Genomic DNA, 26,337 nt, shown 5'->3' on the forward strand with positions numbered 1-26,337 from the left:
TTTCAATTAAGATCTCGTATTTCAGGCGCCCGACAAACGCGCAATTGTTGTTGTTAAATTAATAATTGACATTTGCCTGGCGCCACAGAAGAGCAACTGAAGTGCCAAGACTGACACCCGCCCTCCCTTTTTTGTTTACAAATTAGTTACACAGTTTTTCAATTTACTTATATTTTGTGTTGCCTGTTTTCCCTTTGCCTTGTAGGTGAATTCAGTGCGAATGTTCACCCAGATGTCGAGGCCATAGCCGCCGCGGCTTTGAGTGGCATGGAAATGGGATCCGGACCAGGATTGGAGGGATTTGAGGACGCCGACAACGAGAAAAGCAAAGCCATGGAAAATGGTAAGTGTGGGAAAAGTCCAAACTTTTCTAGAATTGGTCTTTTATTACGTTATATTATGTTTCTCTGAGAAAAACATAGAACAATTCATGTTTTATATAGGAAAATCCATCATATAATTCCCTAATCAGCTCTCATATCATATCATATACTTTCAAGATTAGGTATTCCAAAAGTAACGAAAGATCACAGAACACTGTTATAAAGTTGACCAGCAAAGCCATATTTTGTGTTTGGCGAGCGTAGTTCAACATCCTCGATAGTATAGTGGTTAGTATCCCCGCCTGTCACGCGGGAGACCGGGGTTCAATTCCCCGTCGGGGAGTGATGTGTAAACACTTCTTTTGCATTTACTTTCTTTTTCAAATGTTTTATAAAAGGGGTAAGGTTAACGTAAAAACTTAGCATAGGCATCACAACTTGTAAGTTAGGAATGCGCTTAGATTTTCAAACAGTTTGACTGAGGGTTAGTTTGGAACCAATCAGTTATTCTCTGAAACTTATTTTTAAATAATAAACAAAAAGTAGATACTATTAATTTTCCAAAGCTCTTAAATTGTACTTGTCAGTTTCATCGAAAATGTGCAGAAAAATATACAAGATCAGCATGGATAAATAACAATATATGCTTTTACATTTTCACAGCACACTTTATTTAAGTATATTATGGGTATAATCTAGTTTTTCCTTAGGTTTCACATTCTAATCTCAAAAAATTTTAGGGAAGAACAAAAATAATATAAGAACACTTTTATAAAGATCGCCAGCAAAATGATATTTTGAATTTGCCGAGCTTGGGTCAACATCCTCGATAGTATAGTGGTTAGTATCCCCGCCTGTCACGCGGGAGACCGGGGTTCAATTCCCCGTCGGGGAGAGATGTGAAATCATTCTTTTTTTTAGATCTTATTAAGTTTTGTTTCTTTACAAAAAAAAAGTAACTTTAGTGTGTTAACTAAACATAAAACTTCTATGAAATGTCTAGTGTTTTGCAGCTTATTTTATTGTTATAGCACATTGGAATTTATTTTTGAATCGCCAGCAACGACATGGTTGCGCCTTCAATAACTACAATCAATTCTGTAAGCTGAAAGTGACAAAAACAAAAAAAGTTAAAGTTGTTATTAAACAAAATTATTTAAAGAAAAAAAAAAGAATGTTATTCAACATCTCCCCGACGGGGAATTGAACCCCGGTCTCCCGCGTGACAGGCGGGGATACTAACCACTATACTATCGAGGACGGTGAGCGACGCTCGCCAAATGCCGCATACGATTTTCGTTAGATTCCAGTTTGATTCTGTTTGGTTCTGGCTGCGGAAGACCTTCCCTTTACTCCTCCGTTTTCAATAAAGTTTTGTTTCAAAACGTATTTATAGAGCCGACGGGCTGCAGTCACCCTCTAAAGGTGTTAATAAGAATACTAAATGCGTTTACAAATTATGCTTGACGTGGCAGAGGGCTATCTGTGTGCTTCATAACCCGGTGCCAGTGTGTGAGTGGGTAGATTTATGCCCCGCACTGCGTGTAATTATAATTTATCGCTGTGGAAATTCCATAAAACTTTAACACCTCACCTTGGAACCGTGAAGTGCAGCAGAGAGGAGTAAAGAAAAAAGAACCGCAGCGAACCTGAGATAGAATCGAAAATGAGTTGGTGTCTGGTTAATTGCACTTTAGTTTTTGATGAAGAGGAGATTATGTGGTGGTGTTAATGAAGGCTGCCAGCCCGGCAGGCTGATCTGCTTTTCGGCTTTTCGTGAGTGTGTATCTATCAGATTTTAATTCATTGCAAAAGTGTGCAAGAATGGAACGAATTCCGAGCATTTTTCCACATGTTGCTGACAACATGAAATGTCTTTGGTTTATTTTTACACACACCCAACAACACGGGCACACACAATAAAGTGTCGCCCACGTTGACACAAATTTCTGGTACAATACGAAAATTTCCATGCTGCTGAGATACAGATACAACACAGACTGGTGTATCCATGCGATGCCTGGGCAGTGCTACCGGCCAAAAGAAAGAAACAAGAAAGGGACTGAGAACAATCGGGTAGCCTGGCCTGACTGTGATTTAGGGCCCAGCCACACTCCAAGTGACATCTTGGACCTTTCCCGAGACCTTTGTGTTCCGTCTGATTTCTGGTGATTTCGTTGATTGGGAGCCTGTTGCGCACATCTGTTGGCCATGTTGCAGTGACCCGAGGGTTTCCACTCTCCATCTTTGTGTCTCTAATGCTCAGTTCTAACAATAATCCCAAAGATACAGTCAGATTCGTTACAGATACAGATACATTCTGCCCGCCAGCTTGTCTGGCCTTTTCCCTGGGAGTGTCGGGCCCCGTTTTGTGTTTATTGTATAGATCGCATAGTGTTTCCCCGCCCACATCCACTTTTTCACACGAAATACTCGAAAATCCAACATGGCTTTTCCATTGTATAGAGTCCAAAATAAATACGTATGCACGGGCTAGAATCAACCTTTGGCCCCCGCATTTCCCACTCAAACGTTAGGGCAAACAAATTAAAGGCTACAGTGCAGTGCTAATGGAACGTACAAATCCAAGTCTCGGCCAAAGGCTTTTTAGCACAGGTGCTAATTGGTCGATGCAGCAAATCCTCGCGTTGCCTATTGCGCAAATTAACGCGGATCGCTCAGAAATTTCGCGCTAGAGAAACTTTCGGAATTCTGACTCTAATCAATTGCGATCCGCAAAAGTCATGGACCCTGCACATTCCACTTTACTTCAAACTGTCAATTCCTCAAGCGTGGCGGAGCAGTGAAAAGATAATGCTTTTAAAGTAGGCGTAGCTTTGTGGAATTTAAGAATCAGCAACTTGTACTGTAAGCTTGAATATTGGAATAACATTTAGAGAATTATTATCATTTATTTCTATTTACTACGTTTTTTTTCACAAAAATGGCATTTCCCAGAAGGTTATCAAGAGATTATTTTTTAATTCAAAGCTACCTGCCTCCTTGAGAATCATATTAGCAGAATCCATTAGCTGTTTACTGGTTCCCAAAATTTTATTAAAGCAGAATATTAGACAACAAATATCTTCATACACAGTTTACTCCAAATATAAGTCTTTAAAAAGATATATTAAACTCTGTTAATTCCACTAACGAATTAAATATAAATGGTATGCTGTTACCCATTAAACTCAATTGATGGCATCCCCAGATCCAACTTGATTTCTTGGCTCCTCTCGAAAGGGGTACACGAACAGTTGCCCTTTGGCCGTTGGGATCCAGACCAGTCCCTTTGGAAGCCTCCTTCTCTCTTCCGCCTTATGTGAGCCCCATCTGCCCTCTCTGTCTCTGGAGCAGCCTCCCAGCGTCTGGCTGTGCACCGCATGACTCCTACACTTGAGAAATCACACCTCGGAGGCAACGGCAGCAGCCCAGCCCCATCCGCAATCCGGGCATTTGGGGAGCTGTGGATGGAGCTGGAGCTGGGGCATCATCCAGAGATTTTGACTAGACAAAAGCAGAGCAGACCCCGAACCAGATCGAAATGAATTATGGCCGTGGGCGTGATAATAAACGAAAGATCACCACTGGGATTCGAGTGGAAGTGCACAAAGAGAAATTGTAGTATACAGGAAAAGATAATCAGATCTTTAATATTGGGGAAAATACGCCGCACAAAATGTGTAGATCATCATAATCATTGACCAAATGTTATGAAAGGGAGTAAGAAATAAAATTAAACTAATAAATAGGTCAAAAATATGTCTCTGTTCTTTTTTAAGTGACAAGTTTTAATCAAAAATTTTGACAGGGGAGGTTGTTAAAGTTCGGGGGCCTAGATTCGTCCGGGTGTTATCGCGGTTCCTAAATGAGCAAGCTACGCACGGATCACAGAGGTCGCCGGTGGTTCAAATGGGTTTTTAATGCCAGGAGTTACCTGAAGAAAGCCGAAGTGCTAAGCGCTGCTGATTTCCACAGGTAGAAGAATAGAAACCTCAGCGTCTAGGCCATAATTAGCCGCGGACTACTGTGTGGCTAATGAGTCCGCAGAGGCTGGAAAACTGATATTGCGCGGATGCAATTGGTATCTTTGTATCTCGGGGGATACCATGGGTATCTTATGGATGCGCTTGGGAGAGCAGGAGGCGGTGTGCTATTAGTTGGCAATGGTGTTGCTGTTAATCACACGTTTGGCCGCTAACAAATTCGACCAAAACTGTTATTATGCCCGAGCGCATATGTATGCATGCATGCAAAAGGGCCCTGCAATTATGCAGGCGATTCCGATTCGCCCGATATTTCCCCCTATATGTACTCCCCATCTAGATATGTCAGTTATAATAAGCAGCTAAGGAAATACGAGCACGAACAACAACAACGATGCTAACTCAAAGATCGAGATACACACGCACACACCTTTAGGCGAAAAAAACTTGAAATTCAAGTGAGAACAAAACAAGAACAAATGCAAAGGGAAGGAGAGAGCGGGAGCATAGGAAAAGTATCTTTGGCTCTCGCGCGTTTTTAAACGCCTGCAAAGGGGGAACTACGCGTTTTTAAACGCCTCATGGCAGCGCACTCACGCGTTTTTACGCTCTTACACTCTCTCCGCGAGAGCAGCCCACTCTCTCCGCTCTCTTTTTCGGGTCTACTAGCAGCGGCGTTTTCAACTGTTGCACATTCGTCGATACGTTCTCCGCGAGTCGTGACGTATCCACCGGATTGTTTAAGTAAAGCACACTTTGAGATACAATCCCAGAATTCGTCGAATTTGGTTTCGTGTCTCAACAAATATTTTTGTGTTTTTACGAAAAGTAAAATACCCTGCGGCCAGACAGATATTTTGTCAACTAAAAACCAAATAGAGAAGTGCTCAAAAGGCTTTAAAAATATTAAAGATTCGAATAAATAAAAGCCGTATGATATCCATGAATTTAACCAGTGACAGTGCCCACAATTCAAACAGTGTAAACATAAATAAAAGCGACTAAAACACAGGATATGCCTTAACTGGGGATTGAGTTTCACCTGATTTGTATTGCCACCTTTCGTATATAATTATAATCAACGTGATCACGCGCTCACACCAAGCCAAGGCGAGTCGGAAAAGAGAAGACCAGGCACAAGGAGCAGGATCGAGTTTTTCTTTGCCTTTTTCGTTTTTGGCGAAACCCATAATTTCGCTCTCTGCTTCTTCTTCGCGGGCTCCATGGTGTCGCCGGCTTGACCGCCGCCTGCCTGCCTATAAACAAACCCGAGTCTCCGAAGACCCGAGACACTGACTCCAGAAAACCCAGCCAAAGACAGCGCGAGATACAACGAATCCAGTTCTCCTGGTGCTTTTGTTTTGCTTTTGTTGCCTGCCTCGCGTTTATTGTTTTGCTGCACGGCCCCGGAAAAGAGGGGATACGAGGGGGACTCGACGGGGAAACTGGCCCCAAAACACCCGGGCTCCCGATACCGATCCCCGTCTCTCTGTGGAGAGGAAGGCCAACGAAAACAACCCAAGAACGACTAAGTTGCATTGCAGCCGCCGCCGTATAAAAATCATCAGCCTCTGGCTCACGTCGTTGTTGTTGCCGTTGTTGTAGCCATCAGACATGGCGCCGAAATCCAGAAAGAAGAAGGCTCATGGTAAATATTAATATAACATTTCTTTGCTTTTTTCTCTCGTGCACCTTGAAACCGGGGGAAAACAATTGTCCGGGCTTCTATTGGGGTATATTGGTTGGGGGGAAATGCAATTGGTGTCTCTCTATACCTCTTATATAGGAATGCTCTATTTGGGAATTCTCCTATAAATAAAGATGATCATATCACTAAAGACCATTAGGGATTTTTTAAGTAACTTTGTTAAATAGATTGCCAAACAAAGGACTACATCATGCTTGCGAACTCTACTAAAAATACGCCAATGACAGTCCATTTCCTTAAGAACATTATCTCCCGTACAGGAAAGAGTCCAAAACAATCTAATTGTTGATAGCGACTGCTCAATTTTCAAATATTTATTATCACATCATGTTAGTACGACAAAGATAAGAGGCTTTTTGATAAAGTTAAAAACACCGAGCTGATAAGAATGGAACGTGTTAGTTTGTTTGTGCCTAAAGAGTATTTATAGATATGGTAATTGTGGCGAAAACACCATAAATAATGGTTTCAAAGTTTAATTTAATTTGTAACTTGCGTGTGTTCAATTGGATTTTTAATTTTGTAGAGGAAGCCATAAAAAGCCATATGAAAAGGGCTTTAAGCTGCTACTATTAAATGCAAACCAGGTTGTTGCCCTCTCCCGATCCTCTGGGCCGTAAAACCAACTGAGCTTACCAGTTCAACTCAATAAAAATAGTATTTATTTAATTATTGCCTCGTAAAGGAGGAGTATTTGCCATTCGATTGGTTTCCTTTATTGCCATTTATCTGGGGAATTGGCTTTGGGCCATTTATAGTTTTAGTTGCGATTCTCTGGGAGATTTCCCGAAGCTTTCACTGCAGCCCAGACTTGTCGCTTATCGGCCAGCGGATCGGCGGACATGGCCATCATCATGGCAGTGCCATTATCATCGGCATGATCATGGTCTCATAAGTATGCAGCGCTCATATTACAAATCTCCGGGCATATCCTGTTGGTTACCCTCCGCTCGGCCCAACCCCGGGCCCGATTTCAATTGAAATTCGTTTTCTAATTGCGTTTCGTTGTTTGGGACTCTGGTTCTATGCCAAGTGTGTCTGGGATCGGGATCTGGGGTCTGGGGTCTCCTGACCAGCCCAAGGAGATTCCATCGGCTTGAAATATGCGACGTTCCTCCGCTTCTCTCCGGAGTTGTGCATGTTTTTCTTAATTTTTTATGACCCTGAGCAGGTAGAACAGAGCCAAAAAGATTGGAAAACGAACAAATAATACGAAGAGCATATAGAGAACCACAATCCGGGCACCCCTTGTTCGAAGAGTGGATACCCAAAATCGGGGAAAAAAGGGAGAGAAAAAGATCAGCTGTCAATTTTATGGGTTCCCCTTTCTCCGCCGCCTTTCTGGGGTGTTGTACGCACATATTTTATGCCTTTTTCCGTGCCCAACTTTGCTGTCATTTCATTTCATTTCATTTGCCTAGATTATTTTGATATGCATCTGAGCATTTGATTTGGGCTTAGACAGCCAAACGAATTTTACGACCGCTCGTGGTAGATACACACTGATATAATCCCCTTTCATCCTCTTAGAACAACACGTTGTTTGATCTTTTATTAACTCTGATAATATTCAAATACAGTGGGTTTCGGGATTCTAGCATAGGATTCTACAGTTTAGATTTGCCAGATATCAGACAGGCTATAAAAACTAAAGCGGCGTAATAAAGTATCTTTAAGTTATCACATTTTAAATGAAAATGCACTTATTTAACTATATGACTTTTCAAAACTTGTTAGTCCAGATTACCACTGCAATTATGAAATACTATTCAACGCAATCAAGCTGTGCTTATTACTTTTAGATGACCATGAATGTTTTATATTTATTTGAGTGCTTTAAATTTATAAGCTTATCGTTATTCTGAAACTGCATACTGCAATGACATAAAAATAAATATCAAGTCTGAAGAGCTATTAAAATCACTTTCCAACTTTTTAAATCTTTTTAATAATTAGTTTATCGAATTATTCTTATCATCAAAAATACATTTTAAAAATTGGAATCTCTGTTCTATTTTGATTTCTATTCTTACTACTGCATAAGAATATAGTATATTAAATATTTCTCAGCCAGGGACCACTGTAGTTTGTTTGTTTCTAATTTCGCTGGGCTTACAAACGCCTGCCAATCGTCTGGGCATCCGTCCAGGTGCAGATCCCTCTGCTCATGTATTTGATTTGCTTTGTGCACTGGCATTCTCAGTCTGGGTCTCTTAATAATAAATTCGCCACGGGTGGCTACCGTCCCCTCAGCCACTCGGTTGCGCCCATGACAAATCGCAACAAATGAAAAACAACAGACACAACCAGATAAAAACCCTCGAAAGCGCAGCAAATACGAATAACACCTTTTGATGTGGGCATTGTTGTCGCCCGAAAGGCAAAGACAAAGAGCCCAAGGGGCACACCCACGGCCCAGAAATGAAAATCTCGCAATCGAGTAGTTTTCCCCGAAAAAACCTTTCACGGCAAGTCGGCGTTTGATTGAAATGCTAAGCTTCGATGGACAGCGGAGACCCAGTTCCACTTCCATCATCGTGTGCCAAGTGCAGACCTGTCATGACTCCATACTCCGATGGTATTGCGATGGAATCGAAGTACTCGATGTACTTGATGTACTCGAAATGTTTCGTGGAATCACCAGCCAACAAATTGTGCTTTTCCACTGATAGCGGGCGACGACGACGTAGGCTGATAAGACCGTGGACCGTGGAAGTGTGCGTTTTGGGGGGCAGTAAATACTAATTCCCAGGTATATGACCGCCGCCCGAGCGTTCGACAGGCCGCTGTTTAGGGTCGTCTAGGTTTGGTAGTTCCCGAGCTGCTGGCTATCTTATCAATTTTGTCGTCTGCCGCCCGTTCGCGTAAACAAACAAAAATAGTTATAATAATAATAGTACACAAAAACGAAATAAATAGTATAGCCGTCGAATACATAAGCGCACGTTTCACTTTACGACGAGCGTGTGGCTGCACTTCGAATGCGTTTTTCTAGCGTTTTTAGCCGCCTCAGCGCATTACCAAAAGGTTTTCAAAGAAATATATGCTAGAAACAAAAGCATAACTGTAGCCCCGTGTCGAACATACACTTAATTTATATTTTCTGCTGCGGCTAGCACTTCTCACTCGCGCATTTCCTCAGCGAAATTGTATTTTTAACTTAGGTTTAAATGCCAACCTGTCGATTTTCCTCGGCCGCGTGCACACGCAAAGAAGAAGGGGGTCATTGATTTGTCGGGCCTTCCGAGCGATGCGTTCTGAGCGATCAGCAGAAAACCCCGACTAGACACCAGTCGCGTCTTCAGACGGAACAAGGCGACACACTGCCCGCAGTACCTCATCTACGTGGACTCGCTTCGAACCGGCGATTGCTCTGGCATTGACTTGCACGGCCAGCGAATCATGATCTTCAATTTGAATACAATAATTGCAATACAGCTCATTGAGATGCGCTTATCAGATGGGAGATTAACGAATTATTCTCGGAATCGCATTTAAAACCTGATTTCTCGGGCCCAGCTAGACGTTAGGGTACAATGGCACATGATATGGCGGCTGTACTTCCTTTATGGAGGGAATTACCTGGCAAGGGTGAAGCATTTCGGATTCGTTCTGAGAAAGTTGCATAATGCCTTGAAAACAAGAGATATCTCAGGAGCTTTAATAATATACAATTACGTAAATAGTTTAGATGGAAAGATTCATTTTCATAATACAAAGTTGTCATAGTTCCCGCTGATATCAGTACGGTATTTTTTATTATTCGAGAGAGAGATATTTTCTCAAGAACTTTAGTCTAAGGAATTTTGATAAGCCACTTGAACAAGATTTATGTTATTGAAACCAATTTGAATTGAATCTTAGGGGTTTATTTTTTAATTTACACTCTGGTTTCAAGCTATAGATACAAGTTCTAATTCTAGTTAGAGGTGTTACGTACACTGTTTGAAAGTAAATAAATGTTTATGATAAAGAAATAGTTAAAATTGAATCTTCGTAATATTCTAGGCTATTTAAAGAGTGAGAACACTGTCAGATTAATACATTAAGTCTTAATCAAATACCACCATTCACCCGGGAGATGTTTGTTTAGCTGCTCTGCTGCGTTCGAGTGCAGCGTCCGCATATCCTGTTCTGCCATTCAGGGCGGATCAGCCGATGCGATCTGTCGCCAGCGTGTGGAGCACACATGTGTGAGCCTCTCACAGGGCGCGTGAAAATGACGACCGAGGCGAGGCAGTCGTCCGTCCTCAGGTCTCTGGGTTCCCCAACCCAACCATCCCATCCCAGCCAGCCATCCATCCATCCGATGGATACACTCCGCTCCTCTTTTGCATTCTGCAGCGGGAAGATGCGGATATGCTGAATGCTGAGTAGGCGGCAGCTGCTGCTGTTTGTCAAAACATTGGCATGGAATTTTCGCTGTGGGGCCCTGGGCAAGTGAAATGATATGTATCTGCGAGATACATATGTGTATCTGCCTTCGTGTGCTGTATGTAAATGCAGTTTCCTGCCGGCCCAAAAAGCGAACTCCATTAGCAAGCAACTACAGCAGCCTCATCCTCGAATTCCGCTTAATTTCGTTGACGATTAATCAAAATCAAATAAATGCAAGTAACTCCGTCCATACTTTTCATACTCCTTGGCTAACTGCTGCTGGCCGTCGGCTGATGATGGATTTCGTGATAAATGAAGTGAAATTTGAGTGGATTTTATTTCGTTCTCGGGTTGGGTATTTGTTTCTGAGCTCCATACAAATGCGTTAAATGCTTGAAACGATTATCTCGAGTCTGCGAAAGGGGGCCCAGCTTTATGATGATTTACATGTGCGCACAGAACCACAGTGGCGGTCAAAATTATCATGCCAGTTGGGTTTTTCTTTAACTGAAGATAAGTTCTGTAAGCAACATTTTAAATTAAGTAAAGATAATGCTAGACAAAATGTTCTCTACTTTTCGAGGATTTATTTAAGAACTGTTTGCTTAGCCTCTGCTGTAGGCAGTACATCAAGCTGGGTGCCCGTTATTTTTATGAGTTTGCTGTAGCTGTTTGACTTATGCAGGATTAACATCATGATATCTGTCTTTCCCAGCCTCTTAAATTTACGATTCCAGCTGCCTCGCAAGGTCATTGTGCCACATTCTTCTTTAAAACTTCTCTCCAATCCCGAAGGAATTAACAGTTTCCTGCTAAGTTTGTCTACCATTGGGGGCTGCTAATTGCTGGAGATATTTTTGTATGCTGTTTTGACCAAATTTCATAACTTTTATTGGACCGCCCCACCAAGTTATTTTGTTGGTAGGTAAATGTGTCGCACAGACAGCGCGGCGGCATGGTTATTAGACTGCAAACACAACGGCAACAACTGTTGTTAGTCGCACAATGAGAACGGCGAATCGCGGATCGAGAGCCAATGACAACGCACATTGGCACGTATTGCTCATTTGGCCGTATGTGCATATCATATGAAATAATATTATTGCTATATATATTCGTGTTTTCTTTTTTGTCTATACAAAAAATTAGCATATTTTCGGTGTCTGTTAGTCTGCTGGCTGAGACTTATATATGCTTTCCTGTCTATTAAAAGCCTGCACACGTCATGCTGTCGCCGGGCAGCCTTAAAAGGCAGCAAGTGGCCGATCGCCAATGCTTGATTCATCATCAGTGACCAAAAAAGCGTAACAATAATGGCCAGCAGTCAAAAAGTCTGGGCCAACAGCGGAGGAGGCGTCGAGGAGCAACATGTTGCTGCTGCCACTACCTCAGCAATTGCTACTGCAGCAGCAACATGTTGCTGGCGAATCGATTTGGAATTGCTGGTCGCTTTCGTATGCGAAGCGGGCCGTGGCCATAAATCGAATTGACATTTTGACGCGACTTGCATTGGTTGTTGCTTGCTGGCCCACCCACATGCGTATAAATCGCGTATGTAAAGTCCCTGTTTGGGCGCCATTCGGTGATTCATCAGGGATCGCTGCTGGACATCCGCGGTGGCTTCCTTGGCCTTTAAGTAGTTGTAAATCTCCTTTTTAAAGAGAATTTGAGGCCTACTCCCACAATTGGTCAAGTTTAAAAAAGCGTCCCTGCTTGGGCGCCAATTATTTAATGATGCATCATGGGTACTGGACATCCATCGGGACTTTCTTAGCCCTCTGGCCAATTGTAAATATTTTTTTAAAAAGAAACAATTCACAGTCTATCTTTTTCTTAAGTCCTTAAAAAAGTTTCCCTGTTCGGATGCCAGTGGTGTGACTCAAACTATTACTGTGGCCTCAGTTTCCTTGGCAATTATAAATCTCTTCTGAGAAGGAGTCCTGCGCAAAATGTTGCCAACAAATCGCAGACGACAAATGCGCAGACAGCTTGACTTTATTTTCATGCCGCCAAGCTATAGCCACTATATACCTATACTATATATACACAATGTCTGCGTACATGTTTATTTCTAGCCAAATAGCATTTGGTATTTCGTCTGGCAGGCGCATAAATTTCGATTTAGAAACAAAAAGAGCGAAACAACCAAGACCACGACGACGACTAATTAGTCGCTCTGTTGTTTTTATTTTAATTTTGACCCAGCCATGGCAACGAGCTCCTCCAATTCGCTACTGTGGAGCGAATCCACTGATCAAGTGATCATCTGATCGGTTCTCAGCTTGAGTGACTTTTGGCTAACGCCTCCTCCTCGCGATTAGCATTCGAATCCAATTCCAATTTCGATCTTTCGGCGATCTGCGAATGATGATTGCCAATCATCGCCTCAATATCAATATTAATGTCATTGATCCCCCGATTCTGTTTGCTCATTTCGATTTCTTGATAAAATCGCAATAAAAATTGTATCAGCTGCTGCTGCCTGCTGCCGTTGAATTATGCAAATTGAGTCGTATGTATATTTTTTTCCTTTCGATTGGTAATGCAATGTCCGCCATTAAAGTCGCTGGCCGACAAGATATTTTTATGGGGACAGATGATGGTTTTATTTGTGATTTTAATTTAAGCAATTCACTGATTTTATTCAATTGCTAATTTGTTTTTCCGCTTCTTTTCCTTTCAGGTAAGTTCAAAATCAACAGTAAGGGAAGAGTTATGAATTAGTACATGATGGGTAAAGATGAAGAGTCTATTGGTAATGTAAAAAATCTAAAAATATATACTAAGAAAATTTAAAAAAAAGCATTTAAACCGCTTCCAGTTATTTTTATGAAAATCCCATTCAATGATTTACTCACCTTCGATATTTCCGCGCAAGTCGCTGGCGTTTCTCGCGCGTTTTTAAACGCCTCTGCCTGGGTGGTCCCCCAGTTGCCATTTGCCAGCTGCTGTAATTTTTCACATTTTTGTGTGCACATGTACTTTTTTGACAGTATTTTTCTGAATTTTTATTTTTTAATGATTTGCGCCTGCAATTAAAAATCATTAAGCCAAATCAGCGCGGTCTGCCCGCCGGGCTCTCTAATTAAAGCTGATTGTGCTGATTCGGCAGCCGTATGCAGAGGGAAAATGGCGGAAAAAATATAGGAAAATTATGCACGATCGCAGACGTACGTACAGATGAATGCTGCAATTGTTTTTAATTGCCGAGTGAAAGAGAGGTCGGATTGGAAGAGAGTCCAGTGCATAAGCCAAATTGTGTCAGACGTAAATCTGACCATTAACTCCGACCATCTGCTCATTGGGATTGGTTTTTTCGCTTTTCCCGATTTGTTTAACTTTTCTGTTAGCGTTTCATTCACAATTTCCACGCGACTCCGAAAGACAAATACCAAATAGAAACACACACCAAAAAATAAATATAAATAGGCAACGCCGAGCATTAATTATAGCCGTTTATAAGGAAAAATCGTTTTAAAAGTTGTCATGCCCAAGCGTGGAGTGTGCAAACAGCAACGAGCACAAAGGCTTGGCAACAAACCCGCCGCCGCAGAAACCCGTTTACCTTCGCCATCATTCTTTTTTATTAGGAAAACAAACGATTTTGTTTTGACTTCAACTTCGGGCCACAGCCTCTTTCTTTCTAGCCGATGATTAATTCATTTTTTCTGGCTGTGTATCCCATTTTTGGGATTGTTTAGAGATCTTTGGCTTGGAGTCCCGGTTCCCACAAGGATTTAGAGAACATAAATTGCTGACCAAGCTGCTCACACCTTGGCATAAATTCCTATTTCTAAAGAAACTGATTTGAATGATAGTAATTTGATTTCTTGGAATGGGCCAAAGCTCAAAGCTTGAATCACATTCCGCATGACAAATCCGCAAAAACAAGTTAATTTGGTTGATTGGATTGGGAATTTAGGTTTATACTACCACACTTGAACTGTATAATGCTTAAAAATAAAATAGTTATATTTGAAAATTAATTTTCTCTTGCCAACAATAAAAGCCCAATTAAGGCTCTTAAACTTTCTTCGAATAAGTGGGTATCTTGAAGATTTTTGCAACTGATTGTATGCTAATATCCATACAAAACAGCTATGTGGGCATGGGGCATTGGCAATCTATAAGTCTTTGTTCATTGGAGGGCGTATGCAAAACGAAATGGGAAGAAAACAATTAATTGCTATTGATTTAAGGGGCGTATGCTTGATTTATTTAGCAATCGTTTGACCAAAAAGCAGGCGGGCAATCATTTTCTTTGTGTACTCGAATATTTATTTATTGCCCACATGATCGCCACAATAGAAGACCCCAGGCCAATATATAGATAAAGATGACTTCATTGCCAATACTGCAACATCATCAGCGGTAATCGCAGTAGCCATTGAAAAGGAAGCCAAACCCCGCAGGCTACGAATTTAAAATTTGAAATCCATGTGGGCTACTGTTGGTTATTGATTCCGCGGTGGGGAAACAGTTGGTAATAATGCTGATGCTGTGTGGATTAGAGTAATTGCCAATGGTTTACCAGCTAGTTTCGGCAATATGTTAGATTCAAGATACTGGCAAGCTAATTATACTCTTTACCTCAAAATACATGGAGATTTCTAACAATATCGAAAATGTCTTTAATATCGATACTGATATCGATATTGTTGTGCTCTAAATTCAAGAGCTAAAGCTTAGTCATACCAAATGATTTCGTTTTTTCAGTAGATTAAAGTTATGAATAACCAGCTACTTGAGCGATCTGATAAATTTAAGATACTGGTAATAATAGTGATAATAGCACTCTGTGCACTCGCTAAACATTGATGCTTCCGATAATTATAGATGCTTGAAAAATATCGAAACCATCGATAGATTCTAGAGCTTAAATTTTGTGTATGTAAGTGAACCTAAGCTTTTGTTTTCCTAACCGCTGTCGTTGTTATCTTCTCACTCGAAACCCCGGCTAATTTATGCAGCACTCTATGCTTTGCATTCCAAGCAGTTTCCTCCGATCTCTCGATCACATGTCCACCAAACTGGTATACATGGTATATATGGCTTGTGTATATAAGACAGAGTATACCCACTATACAAGAACCACCCGGATGAGCGCCTCTCTAATGCCCATTCAATTTGAGGCTAATGTCGATTGAGATACAATTTATGCAGATTATGCAAAAGGGCGGTCCAAGTCGGTCCATTGAGCTACTCGGGTAGTGTAGGTGGCTCTACGAAGTCGAAGTGGTACTTCCCCTTCCCCTTCCACAGAAGCTCGGGCAGCATCCACAGCCACAGCATCCGGCTACCCACGCATGTTAAGAAATAAGAAAAGGCCAGTCCAAAAACTAGACAGACATTTTGTTTAGCGTTTTGTTGTGCCAACTGTCCCATTTGCTCGCCTCCCTTTTGGATATTCCCTCCGAAGCCCACGCGGCTTAGTTTTTTCCACTTTTTACTGCCTAGAAGTCGCCTGGCCTGGGCGTTTGTGATTTAATTAAAAATATGCGACACTTAATTAAAACGCATGCGACGCAAGAGACACTTGCAAATATTTAGAGAGACTGCAGCGCGTTTTATTAAGAATTTTGACAGCCTTTTGATTAAGAGCCCAGCCGCCCGAGGCACTTGGCAGGTTCGCCACAACGCCCACGATCTCCATGGAGATCTGGGCAATCTTGGCCTGGGAAATAACTGGTTGGTTCGCTGATTTATCGGGAGGCAGTTGGCTGGCCATTCATGCCGCTTACTACAACTTACAGCTCCAGCTCCAGCTCACAGCTTACAGCTGGCTAACAGCTAAAACATGTTTGTATGGGCTGTGACACGTTTTGAAAGTCAATTAAACGCTTGTAAAATGCATTTATGCAAAGCGAAACGCACTCTGCTCGAAACAATGGCGAGCTCAACGCCACAGTGATGCAACAGTGCGTTGACAGTGGGCGTATGATGGCCAGGCTTCACTGTAGACCTCTAATCCGACCCCACAGAACCAGTTCCCGAGTGTTAATTACACAGAAATGCTTTATCTAGCTGGATATCTGCTGGGGAATGTCGTCTAATCTAATGCCAATTCATTCAGTCGGCTGAAAAGGAAAGTTCCGCACCGCATTTACGCTTAAATGCGCAAATGCCCTGATAAAATTTGGCAAGCTCACATACAATTGCGGCAACTAAATTTAAATTGCCCCGAAAGAATTATAGCCAGCCCCAAGTAAACCGAAGCAGATCCCAAAGACGAGACAAACAAACAAACCTCAGATGGTTGTTGGTATAAAAAGCCAACGACGTCAGCAAGTCACAAGAGCATAGTATAGTATAGTATAGTATGGACTCAGGGGACCGGGCGTACAAATCCGCCAATATAAATAAATCCGATTTTGGCAGGAGATAGGAGAATCAAATGCCAACCGGCCAATTCATTAGGACCGACACAAATTATCATGGAAAATGCCGCCCACTTTTGTCGAAATTTATAATAAATACCGGGGAGTACAACATGCCGCCGCGGCCTACGTTGAACAATAAAACTTAACATTATTATATAAAATGTATAGCTTGGAAAACAAGGCATGAAAATAAAAACAGACGCCCACAGTTGGAAGCGGCGGAAAACGTGCAGAAAAGCACAAATGCCACAGTGGAATTTGGTATTAGAGAGGTGACTCGGAAATGCCCTCTCAATAAGGAAAAACGGATGGGAAAATTCGATCCATTAAATTATAAATATAAAATATAGAAATCTTTTAGAAAATAAATGTTTAACTAAGTTATATTTACACCAGTTCTTCCTTTTAATAAACTGAAAAGTTTATTCTCCAAATATTATATGTTCCTTTATGGGCAATACATATTTAAAACAAAGATATTCTGAAATATTTTCTATTACTTTCTTTTGAAAAAAATACCAAAAGTGGCAATGGAATCGCGCATAAAACATTTTTTGGAAAGAGTATTTATATTTAGTATTTTCGTAATCCTCCGAAGTAGGTTCGTGTCCCGACTAAGTATCTCTTCAGACGTCACAGGCTTTCTGTCTTTGTTGCTTTTGCAATAACTGCTGCCTTTGTTTGAATTAGAATTAGGGAGCTGATGATGCATGAGCCAATTCATTCTATTCCATTGATGAGCTCACTCCAGCGCCGCCATCAGGTGTGTGTTTTGAACTTTGAGTACTACGAGTAGTAGATAGATTTGTGTATCTTTTCCGATCACATGACTGCGTAAGCACTTTCGGTTTTTCTTCCCACAGTTAAACATCTTTAAAGTGAACTATAGGACTATTCTCAACATTCAAATTCATTAGATCCCATTGTTTCTCACTTGTTAACCCCAGTGATACGATTTTCTTATCCAAAAATTTAGCATATTCATCTCGCTAATTGTGCTAAGTAAGAAACTTGCTCAGTTCTACAACAGAACGTGTTCTATCACTAATTGAAGGTGATCACCAGATTAGCTTTATCTACAACTAACCCAATTCGATAACGTACTTAATTTACTTCAGCCGACCTTATTTGATAAGTTAGTTACTTACTTTTTTAGATTATTTATCAGATACTTTGCTCTCTTAAGACTAATTGAAAACAATCGAACCCGCTCAGATTCGATTCAATTTCCTTTTCTGTGCGGAAGGCCCAACTTGGAAGCGAATCCCCAAAGAGATTAACATTGACCCGTAATTACTTTATATGGATTGCAATTTTAATTAGACTCTCGACTTTGCACAGCTGCCACAGAGCCATAAACAGTGGGCTGGAAAAGTAATGACACGGGCAAAAAGAGAACAATCATCTCCGTTGGCTGTTCAAAGGTCTGTCGACTGAGATGGCTTTATAGTTTTGCAACGCACTGTGGACGGCATGTGGGGAATATTTTATGGCATGATTCAGCTAACGATTTCCGCTGCCAACGCTCTCTATCACATGGGTGCAGTTTTCCCCGGTGTTGTTGATGCCCCACCACCTCCCAAGCGTTCGTTTATCATCATCATAGTCCCATAGTCCCATAGCCACCACCATGATGATCCGATCTCCAATCTCCGAGAGCCGTGAGCTGTGGGCTGGAGGCTGTGGGCGTGGGCCGCCTGCCGCCTCCCTGTCGAGATCGTGCCGCAAACATCGCATCAACTGGCTGGCCGGGCTAAAAATATATAGCTCCGCTGCATATTCGATGGGCTTGCTCCACCCACAAGAGCCGATGGAAAAGCCACAGAATTCAGCTTGAGATACCATCCCTTCCTCGTCGATAAGGAATTTTTGGCATGCTTTAAAAGCAAATTACAGAAGTACTTGGACATAAAGCTACTTAAATTGAAAACATCACAAGGGTTTCATTAATATTTAAATAATTTAAGATTCCCTACGGATTCTAACTAAAGAAAACTCATAAATACCTTGACTTATCTTAGATTATAATACTACATTATTTAATCATGATATATCAAAAGTAAATGCTTGTTTTGTGATACCTCTCCCCAAATAGGCTATCGCATAAAGTAAACCAAGAAATATCTGCCGTGGCATGCTTGGAATAATGTCAATTATGATTGGAATCAGTTCCCATTTTTTGGTTTGCCAATCGTTTATGATTGGAAATATTATTTTACGATGCTGCATCTTTGTGCGTTCGAATGCCGGCCATATAGGGTCTGCTGTTCCTGGGACTTCGCCTTCGTGTTTGAAGAGTTTCACATAAAATTGGTTGTTTATTGCAAGCAGCCAACAAACACACTCGCACACACACAAGGCCGACCTGGAGATTGCTTTGTTCTGGGCCTGCCAGCCGGATTCAGTTTGGTTTCCCCAGATTCTTTTTTTCCATGCCCCTACTCACTTTTCGGCTTTTGCTGAGTGGCAAGCGCGTGCACTTGGCGCCAACTTGGAGCCGCCACATTACTTCTTGCCCCTCGAGCTGTGGCAACAGCTAACCGAAAGAGGCAACAATTTGATTTCGAAGCGCGACGTCTTCTTCCTCCGCCAAGAAGCCGCCTTCCTCTCACCCGGCGGATGCCACTTGGTTGTCCGCGGTTCGTTTCATAATTTGGTTTGGGGTTCCTTCTTTTTTTTCGGTCTGGTCTGGTAAGAAATTCATAATTTGTCTGCACCGCAACAGGCTACCGTGCTACGTGGTCATCGTTCTCTGCCTTCTCTGCGATTTTCCCTCCCGAAAAAAATACAAGAAGCAACAGGTATTTGCGAATAAAACTTGGCAGCTGTATGAGAGCAGTTTCGGCTAGCTAAAAACAGCGCTTTTCATCGAAATCCGAAACAATTGGGCATACATCTTAGCACGTTTTGCATGCCAAGCGACAGCAGATACAATTGGCGCGATAAAAACCGCCCGTGAAACGCGTGGCGACAGCGCGCAAAGCAGCAGCTGTCGCTGGCTATTAAATTGTAATTAAATTATTATCTCGCCGCGGCAAGGGGCGTGGCCAGCCAAATGCAGGCAACATCCGTTTCGTTTTCGCTTTTTTTCGTATCTCTGTAGTATTTGTATCTGCAACTATTGCAACTGCAAACTGTGAATGGCATGCGGTTTCCATTGGGCATGTGTCACTTGTATCTTTTTTTCCACTTCCACAGCCTTGACAACACGCGACCTGCTCAGATATGTAGCTCCCCCTAAAACAAAACAAAAACGATCTAGGAATTCGCATCGTTAATCAACCGAATTGTATCTTTTAGAGCATTTTAAGGCATTACCATTAATAGCTCTTAACTGCGATCTCGTTTCGTGTGAATGTTGTGGCTTTGATGGATGGTTGGGGTCTTGTAACGAGCTCGTTTGAGCGTAAATAAGCGAATGGAATCCGAGAGTTTTGTTTTCCCAGAACTGCGAGAGCCAATAAACAATAATGAGAATCGGAAAACAATCCCGCCGAAAGCTAGGCAGCAAAAGTGCAGAGTAGAGTGCGAGTGCAAGGCAATCCAGCAGATCCAGAGTGACACACATCCGTTCTGTGTTCCCAGCTTTACGACTTATAAATGGTCGATAAAAATGTCTAAAAATATGCTAAATACCTCGCGCAGTTGGCGGGGCAAACAAATCACCTTTTGCCACAGCCACGAGGAGCAATAAAAAATATGGCATTCGAGGAGTTTTTATGAATGATCCGAACTGCAGGCGGCTGAATGCAATTAAATGCGAAACAGTATTGAGCAGGTCGGGGTACTCCAGCAATCCGACGACCCAGCCATCCAGCGATCCATGGGAAAGCCACCCACTCGAGCGTAACTCATTCATCTAACGGCTGTCTCCCGCGGAAAAACGCACTTAATGCTTTTCTCGATGGCTGTCGCAGGCGGCAAATGGCCGTAAAACTAGCGCCCAACGGCCACGACGCCCACTCCACAACGGCGGAGCGGTGTGTGCTCGTGTGCTCCATGCACTCCATGTGCCGCGCTGGCAGCCTGGTCAAGTGGCTAAGGCAGCTACCGGGGTAGCGAGCCACCAAACTGCCGAGCAGAAACAGCAGCCACTTGCAACGAGCTTGTAATTAGTTGCAGATTTGCCAGCGACCTGAATCAATTGCCCGAGTTACCGTTACCAGCTACTTGCTACTTGCAACTTGCTACTTGCCACTGACAGCCGCAGCCCACTCTTCATGCTCAAACGCATTTCATGCTACAGTTGCCGCTTGCGGTTCGCTTTTTGCCGGCGTTTATAATCGCAGAGTCAGGATAACCCATTCGTATGATTGATTTGGAGGAGTTTCTCACATTGTAGCATAAAATATGAATTTTAAAATTTATTAATTTTTAGAGATGGGGTTTTAGATAGATAGAAGAGGGAAAGATGCCTAGGAGTACCTGCTTTATAAGTTGGTAAGCATTATAAAAGGGTTGAATATTTATTTTTAATTGAGGAATGACCAAGTATAGCTAGAGGTTAATCCAGAAAGCAGTTCAGAATTCTGCAACCTTAAATTAAGATTATTGTTAAGGTAGCTTTTAATTATTTCCTTATAATGCAAATACTTTCTAATCTTGTATGCTAGTTTTATAAAAAAGGTTATCACTTTTCTAGCCTTTTGAATCCTAAAGAATGATTAGCATTGATTGCATCTGAGAAAGGATTGGACCAGCCCCTCATAAATTTTATGCGAATTGCAGGCCATTATATCTATGACAAGTTAATAGCAAAAGCTTTAATTGAATATAATTGTAGGAGTTTTGGACATACTTTAGAGGTCTTAAAAAGCATTTATGGTATACAACATGTTTTGCAACTAAGATTTTTGAGATCTGATGGCTAACAACATAATCAGGCAAAACCACATTGAAAGAATCGTAAATTTTGGCGATAATAATAAAACAATTTTAAGATTTTTATGGTATTGAAAAAATAAGAAACTTTATACGGAACTCTACACTTTATAATGATAATCCGAAGACAAAACTAATAAAATCTTGAATATTTCTATCATTGCAGCCCGTTCCCTGACCTGCTACTGCGATGGCAGCTGCCCAGACAATGTGAGCAATGGAACCTGCGAGACCAGACCAGGAGGCAGTTGCTTCAGCGCTGTGCAGCAGCTGTACGATGAGACGACTGGGATGTACGAGGAGGAGCGCACTTTCGGATGCATGCCCCCCGAAGACAACGGCGGCTTCCTCATGGTGAGTTTCCCTGCCTAAAATCATACCAAGAATCTATTACTAAGAAAAATCCCCTCTTACAGTGCAAAGTGGCCGCCGTACCCCACCTGCATGGCAAGAACATCGTGTGCTGCGACAAGGAGGACTTCTGCAACCGCGACCTGTACCCCACCTACACGCCCAAGCTGACCACCCCGGCGCCGGATCTGCCCGTGAGCAGCGAGTCCGTGCACACGCTGGCCGTCTTCGCCTCCATCATCGTCTCCCTGTCCGTGTTCATGCTGATCCTGGCCAGCCTGTGCCTCACCTACAAGCGACGCGAAAAGCTGCGCAAGCAACCACGTCTCATCAACTCCATGTGCAACTCCCAGCTGTCGCCTCTATCGCAACTGGTGGAACAGAGTTCGGGCTCGGGATCGGGACTCCCACTCCTCGTGCAGAGAACCATTGCTAAGCAGATCCAGATGGTGCGACTGGTGGGCAAGGGCCGGTACGGAGAGGTCTGGCTGGCCAAGTGGCGTGATGAGCGGGTGGCCGTCAAGACCTTCTTCACCACCGAAGAGGCTTCCTGGTTCCGGGAGACGGAGATCTACCAGACGGTGCTGATGCGCCACGACAACATCCTGGGCTTCATTGCCGCCGACATCAAGGGCAACGGCAGCTGGACACAGATGCTGCTGATCACCGACTACCACGAGATGGGCAGCCTGCACGACTACCTCTCCATGTCGGTGATCAATCCCCAGAAGCTGCAGCTGCTGGCCTTCTCTCTGGCCTCCGGACTGGCCCACCTGCACGACGAGATCTTCGGAACACCCGGCAAACCGGCTATTGCCCATCGCGATATCAAGAGCAAGAACATACTGGTTAAGAGGAATGGTCAGTGCGCCATAGCTGACTTCGGACTGGCGGTTAAGTACAACTCGGAACTGGATGTCATTCACATTGCCCAGAACCCACGTGTCGGCACACGGCGCTACATGGCTCCGGAGGTCTTGAGCCAGCAGCTGGATCCCAAGCAATTCGAGGAGTTCAAGCGCGCGGATATGTACTCAGTGGGCCTGGTCCTGTGGGAGATGGCCCGTCGCTGTTACACACCCATATCGGGCACCAAGACGACCACCTGCGAGGATTACGCCCTGCCCTATCACGATGTGGTGCCCTCTGATCCCACCTTCGAGGACATGCACGCTGTGGTGTGCGTGAAGGGCTTCCGGCCGCCGATACCAACGCGCTGGCAGGAGGATGATGTACTGGCCACCGTCTCCAAGATCATGCTGGAGTGCTGGCACCCGAATCCCACCGTCCGGCTGACGGCCCTGCGCGTCAAGAAGACGTTAGGGCGGCTGGAAACAGACTGCCTGATCGATGTGCCCATCAAGATTGTATAGGCGGCAGCTGTTCATAGTATCGTTTTAGGTTTAACCTAAGTTGCATTTAGTTTTCTGTTTTCGTTCAACCCATGCTGTTGAATAGGTTTCCAGCACTTTGCTGGCTGCCGCCTAGTTAGTTTCTAATCGTAAGTTGCCTGTACTTGAGCGGAGCAAAGCAGAGGATCCTTCGGAGGTGCCTTTTATGCGGTTACTTGAACCGCCGCACTGATTGTAGGCTAGAGGTTAGATTTAGCGCTACTACTTAGGTTAACAGGAGCTAGTTGCTAAGGCCCCTTGCAAAATCTTTGGTTAGAAAAATGCTTTAACTATTTGAGAAATATAGGGATGACACATATTCATGTTGATGTACATAAGTATGAGAACAAAAATCAATCAGAATCGAAATTTACATGTAACATACTTTAATTTTTGTGCCAGCTTTTGTATGCTTTAACTTTAAATCTAAGATCTACCCCTTTTCATCGACCCCCGAGGCCTTAGCCTCAGCACACAGCATATATGTATTTATGTGTTATGTTTGTATCTAGTGTTTAGGTGAAAACTTCGCAGACTTCGTGCAAGTAAATGCTGCCTTTTGTAAAATCCACGGAATTAGTTGCCTTAAGACAGAGCGTAAAGACAGGAGCCCGACTCCCTTCCTCATCCCCTCTAAAGTAGCACATATTTATCTATATCCAGAGATAGATTGGACTGGCAGATGCGTATCTCGAGAAGTGCACTTGTGTCGGCTCTTTTGTTTTGTGTAAATAGCAAAGATGTTTATAGGCCGCTAACCATACAGATATATAGTATATATATTATATATTATCGTTATAAGCGATGCTGTAAATACTATATATGTATCTTTATCTGTAACCGCTTAACTTATCTCTTATCGTTCTTATCGAGTAACCTTTAAGCTAGAGTTAGGCAGACTAGCCAGTAAGAGCAACGAGTAAACTATACATATAAACTAGATGGACATGTATCTTTCTTTAGTTTTTTTGTTTCATTATTACTGCGCGCAGACCACAAGAACTACAGTTTGTATTAAAGCGTTTAGTTAATTTATTTAAATAAAAAATAAAAAATTATTATTAAACACAAAAGCTTGATTTTCTGTTGGATTTTCTCAGCACACACACTCTCTACTCGCCCGCCATCATCTCCATGAATTCTGTGGGGGGGATGGAAATTTGGAATTAGTACATTCTTCTGAAAGTAACTGGGATAACTAACCATCAAAGTCCACGGTGCCGGAGCCATCGGTATCGATCTCAGCGATGATCCCATCGAGATCGCTGGAGGAGAGCTTGTCGTCGAGGGCGGCGAGAATTTCCTTGAGCGTGGAGGTGGTGATGTAACCATTGCCCTCGCGATCGTACAGACGGAAGGCCTCCTTCAGCTCCTTCTGGATGGCCTCGGCGTCCTCCTCCTCCAGGAAATGGGCGGCGATGTTGCAGAAGCCATCGAAGTTCACCTTGCCGGTGTCCTCCGGATCGTTGTCGTCGATCAGAGCCTGCAGTTCGCTCTCCTCGAACATCTGGCCCATGCTGTTGAGAATGGTCTTCAGCCGCAGGGTCTCGATGAAGCCCGTCTTTTGTGTGTCGAACATTTGGAATGCCTTGCGCATGATGTCCATTTTCTCATCGTCCTCCTGCGGGGGTTACCAAAAATTTAGCGAACCTCACATCACAAACTATTGCACAATCTCTGCCCCTATGATAGATACCATTTTGTATCTGTTGGCCAAGCGACGACAATTTGCGGGCGAGCGAGTACTAGTATATTCCAATCTCCAATGCGTTCCAACTGCGTTGGCCTGCGGGCGCGCACTAAACCGATCGCCTGGCCAAGATCATTATTTATAAACAACAAATTTCGCTTAGTGGAAGCGTCACTCATACGCAGCGGTGTACACCACGGCGGCAGAGGAGCACGGTGGCAGGGTGGCAGAGCATCCCATCCATGGGTTATTGTTGGTTTGGCTTTTCGGCAAGGCACTTTATTAACAGCCATTGGAATGTGAACTGGCGGAGGTGGAGACGGAGGCGGATGCGGAGACTGATTCTGGCCAGACGCTGATCTAAATCAGATCAAAGTGTTACAGGTGCACTGCCTGCTGGCTGATGGGCTATTGGGTGGGGGATGGGATGGGATGGGATACCTTAAGGTCGGCGGCAGAACGGCGACGTCATCTCCATCATCTTTTGGCTCTGGCAGCCGGAAAAACGAGCGCACAGCGCACGCCATAATTATGCAAAGAGCAGCAGATACAGATACACCGCACAGATACAGATACACTGTACTCGCACAGTTATAGGTACACCCTCGCATCCATATCTTTTGCGGAATGTATTTGTGGCCTGGCCCGTCGGTCACTCAGTCAGTCACTAAAAATCGACTATAAACGTCTTCACAATCAGTCACAAAATCAGCTCGATTTTCTCACGGTAATTGTATTTTTAGTACTTTATAGCAATTTTTGTCCATATGATCATATGAGCGTGGTGGCCTGGCCGCCGCTCCACAGCCGATTCCACAGGCTCTTTGCGGCCTGCTGACTACGGCTACCCAGTAGCTGCGGCTAGGCAGCCCATCCTCCTGCACTCTCCGCCCAGAAAATGTTGATTTGGTTTTATATTTTTGCCTCAGAACAAACAAACAGGCATTCAGGGGCTGGCAAATGGACATCAGGCAAGATGGACAGGCCACTTTTAGGCGGCGGTGGGGATGGGTTCCTGGGCATGGGTTCGGCTCTCGCTTTTCCGATTCCGATTCGAATTCGGATGGTTCTGTGCGAGTGGGCAACCTTCCTGCGGCACTTTTTGGCAAAGGCCGGCAGTAGCTGCTTTGATGGTCATTTGAGTTTTATTATTTCTGACAAAACGTGAAACACTTTTGGAATGTCCCCTGCATAATGGCACATAGTTGGGAGGGGGAGGGATTTCTGGGGCGACGATTGTTTTTGCATAA

General features: G+C 43.2%; 2 protein-coding genes and 3 non-coding genes across 6 annotated transcripts in view; 3 read left to right on the plus strand and 2 right to left on the minus strand.

The window, feature by feature from the left end:
• LOC108029061 (bone morphogenetic protein receptor type-1B) overlaps window positions 1–24,470 on the plus strand; it is a 56,146-nt gene extending 31,676 nt beyond the window's left edge. The window contains exons 2-4 of one of the 2 annotated variants that reach the window (XM_017101129.3): window positions 206–343; window positions 21,822–22,009; window positions 22,072–24,470. In XM_017101129.3, coding sequence (XP_016956618.1) covers window positions 206–343; window positions 21,822–22,009; window positions 22,072–23,379 — 1,634 coding nt within the window. In that variant the 3' untranslated portion in view covers window positions 23,380–24,470. Of the gene's footprint in view, window positions 1–205; window positions 344–5,013; window positions 5,958–21,821; window positions 22,010–22,071 lie in introns of those variants that run through there. The other variant, XM_017101130.3, reaches the window with a different exon arrangement.
• On the plus strand, window positions 595–666 carry Trnad-guc (transfer RNA aspartic acid (anticodon GUC)). The gene has a single exon. It is a non-coding gene; the product is annotated as a tRNA-Asp (tRNA).
• Window positions 1,147–1,218, plus strand: Trnad-guc (transfer RNA aspartic acid (anticodon GUC)). Its single transcript has one exon. It is a non-coding gene; the product is annotated as a tRNA-Asp (tRNA).
• Window positions 1,512–1,583, minus strand: Trnad-guc (transfer RNA aspartic acid (anticodon GUC)). Its single transcript has one exon. It is a non-coding gene; the product is annotated as a tRNA-Asp (tRNA).
• LOC108029065 (troponin C) lies at window positions 24,406–25,220 on the minus strand. Its single transcript, XM_017101135.3, has 3 exons — window positions 25,094–25,220; window positions 24,601–25,018; window positions 24,406–24,538 (listed from the first exon to the last, which is right to left on the minus strand). The coding sequence occupies exons 1-3, from the start codon at window positions 25,094–25,096 to the stop codon at window positions 24,510–24,512; spliced, it is 450 nt and encodes a 149-aa protein (XP_016956624.1). The 5' UTR covers window positions 25,097–25,220; the 3' UTR covers window positions 24,406–24,509.
• Between the last annotated feature and the right edge of the window lie 1,117 nt (window positions 25,221–26,337).

This window comes from Drosophila biarmipes, chromosome 2L (assembly GCF_025231255.1).
Source record: "Drosophila biarmipes strain raj3 chromosome 2L, RU_DBia_V1.1, whole genome shotgun sequence".
In the NCBI taxonomy this organism is placed as follows: domain Eukaryota; kingdom Metazoa; phylum Arthropoda; class Insecta; order Diptera; family Drosophilidae; genus Drosophila; species Drosophila biarmipes.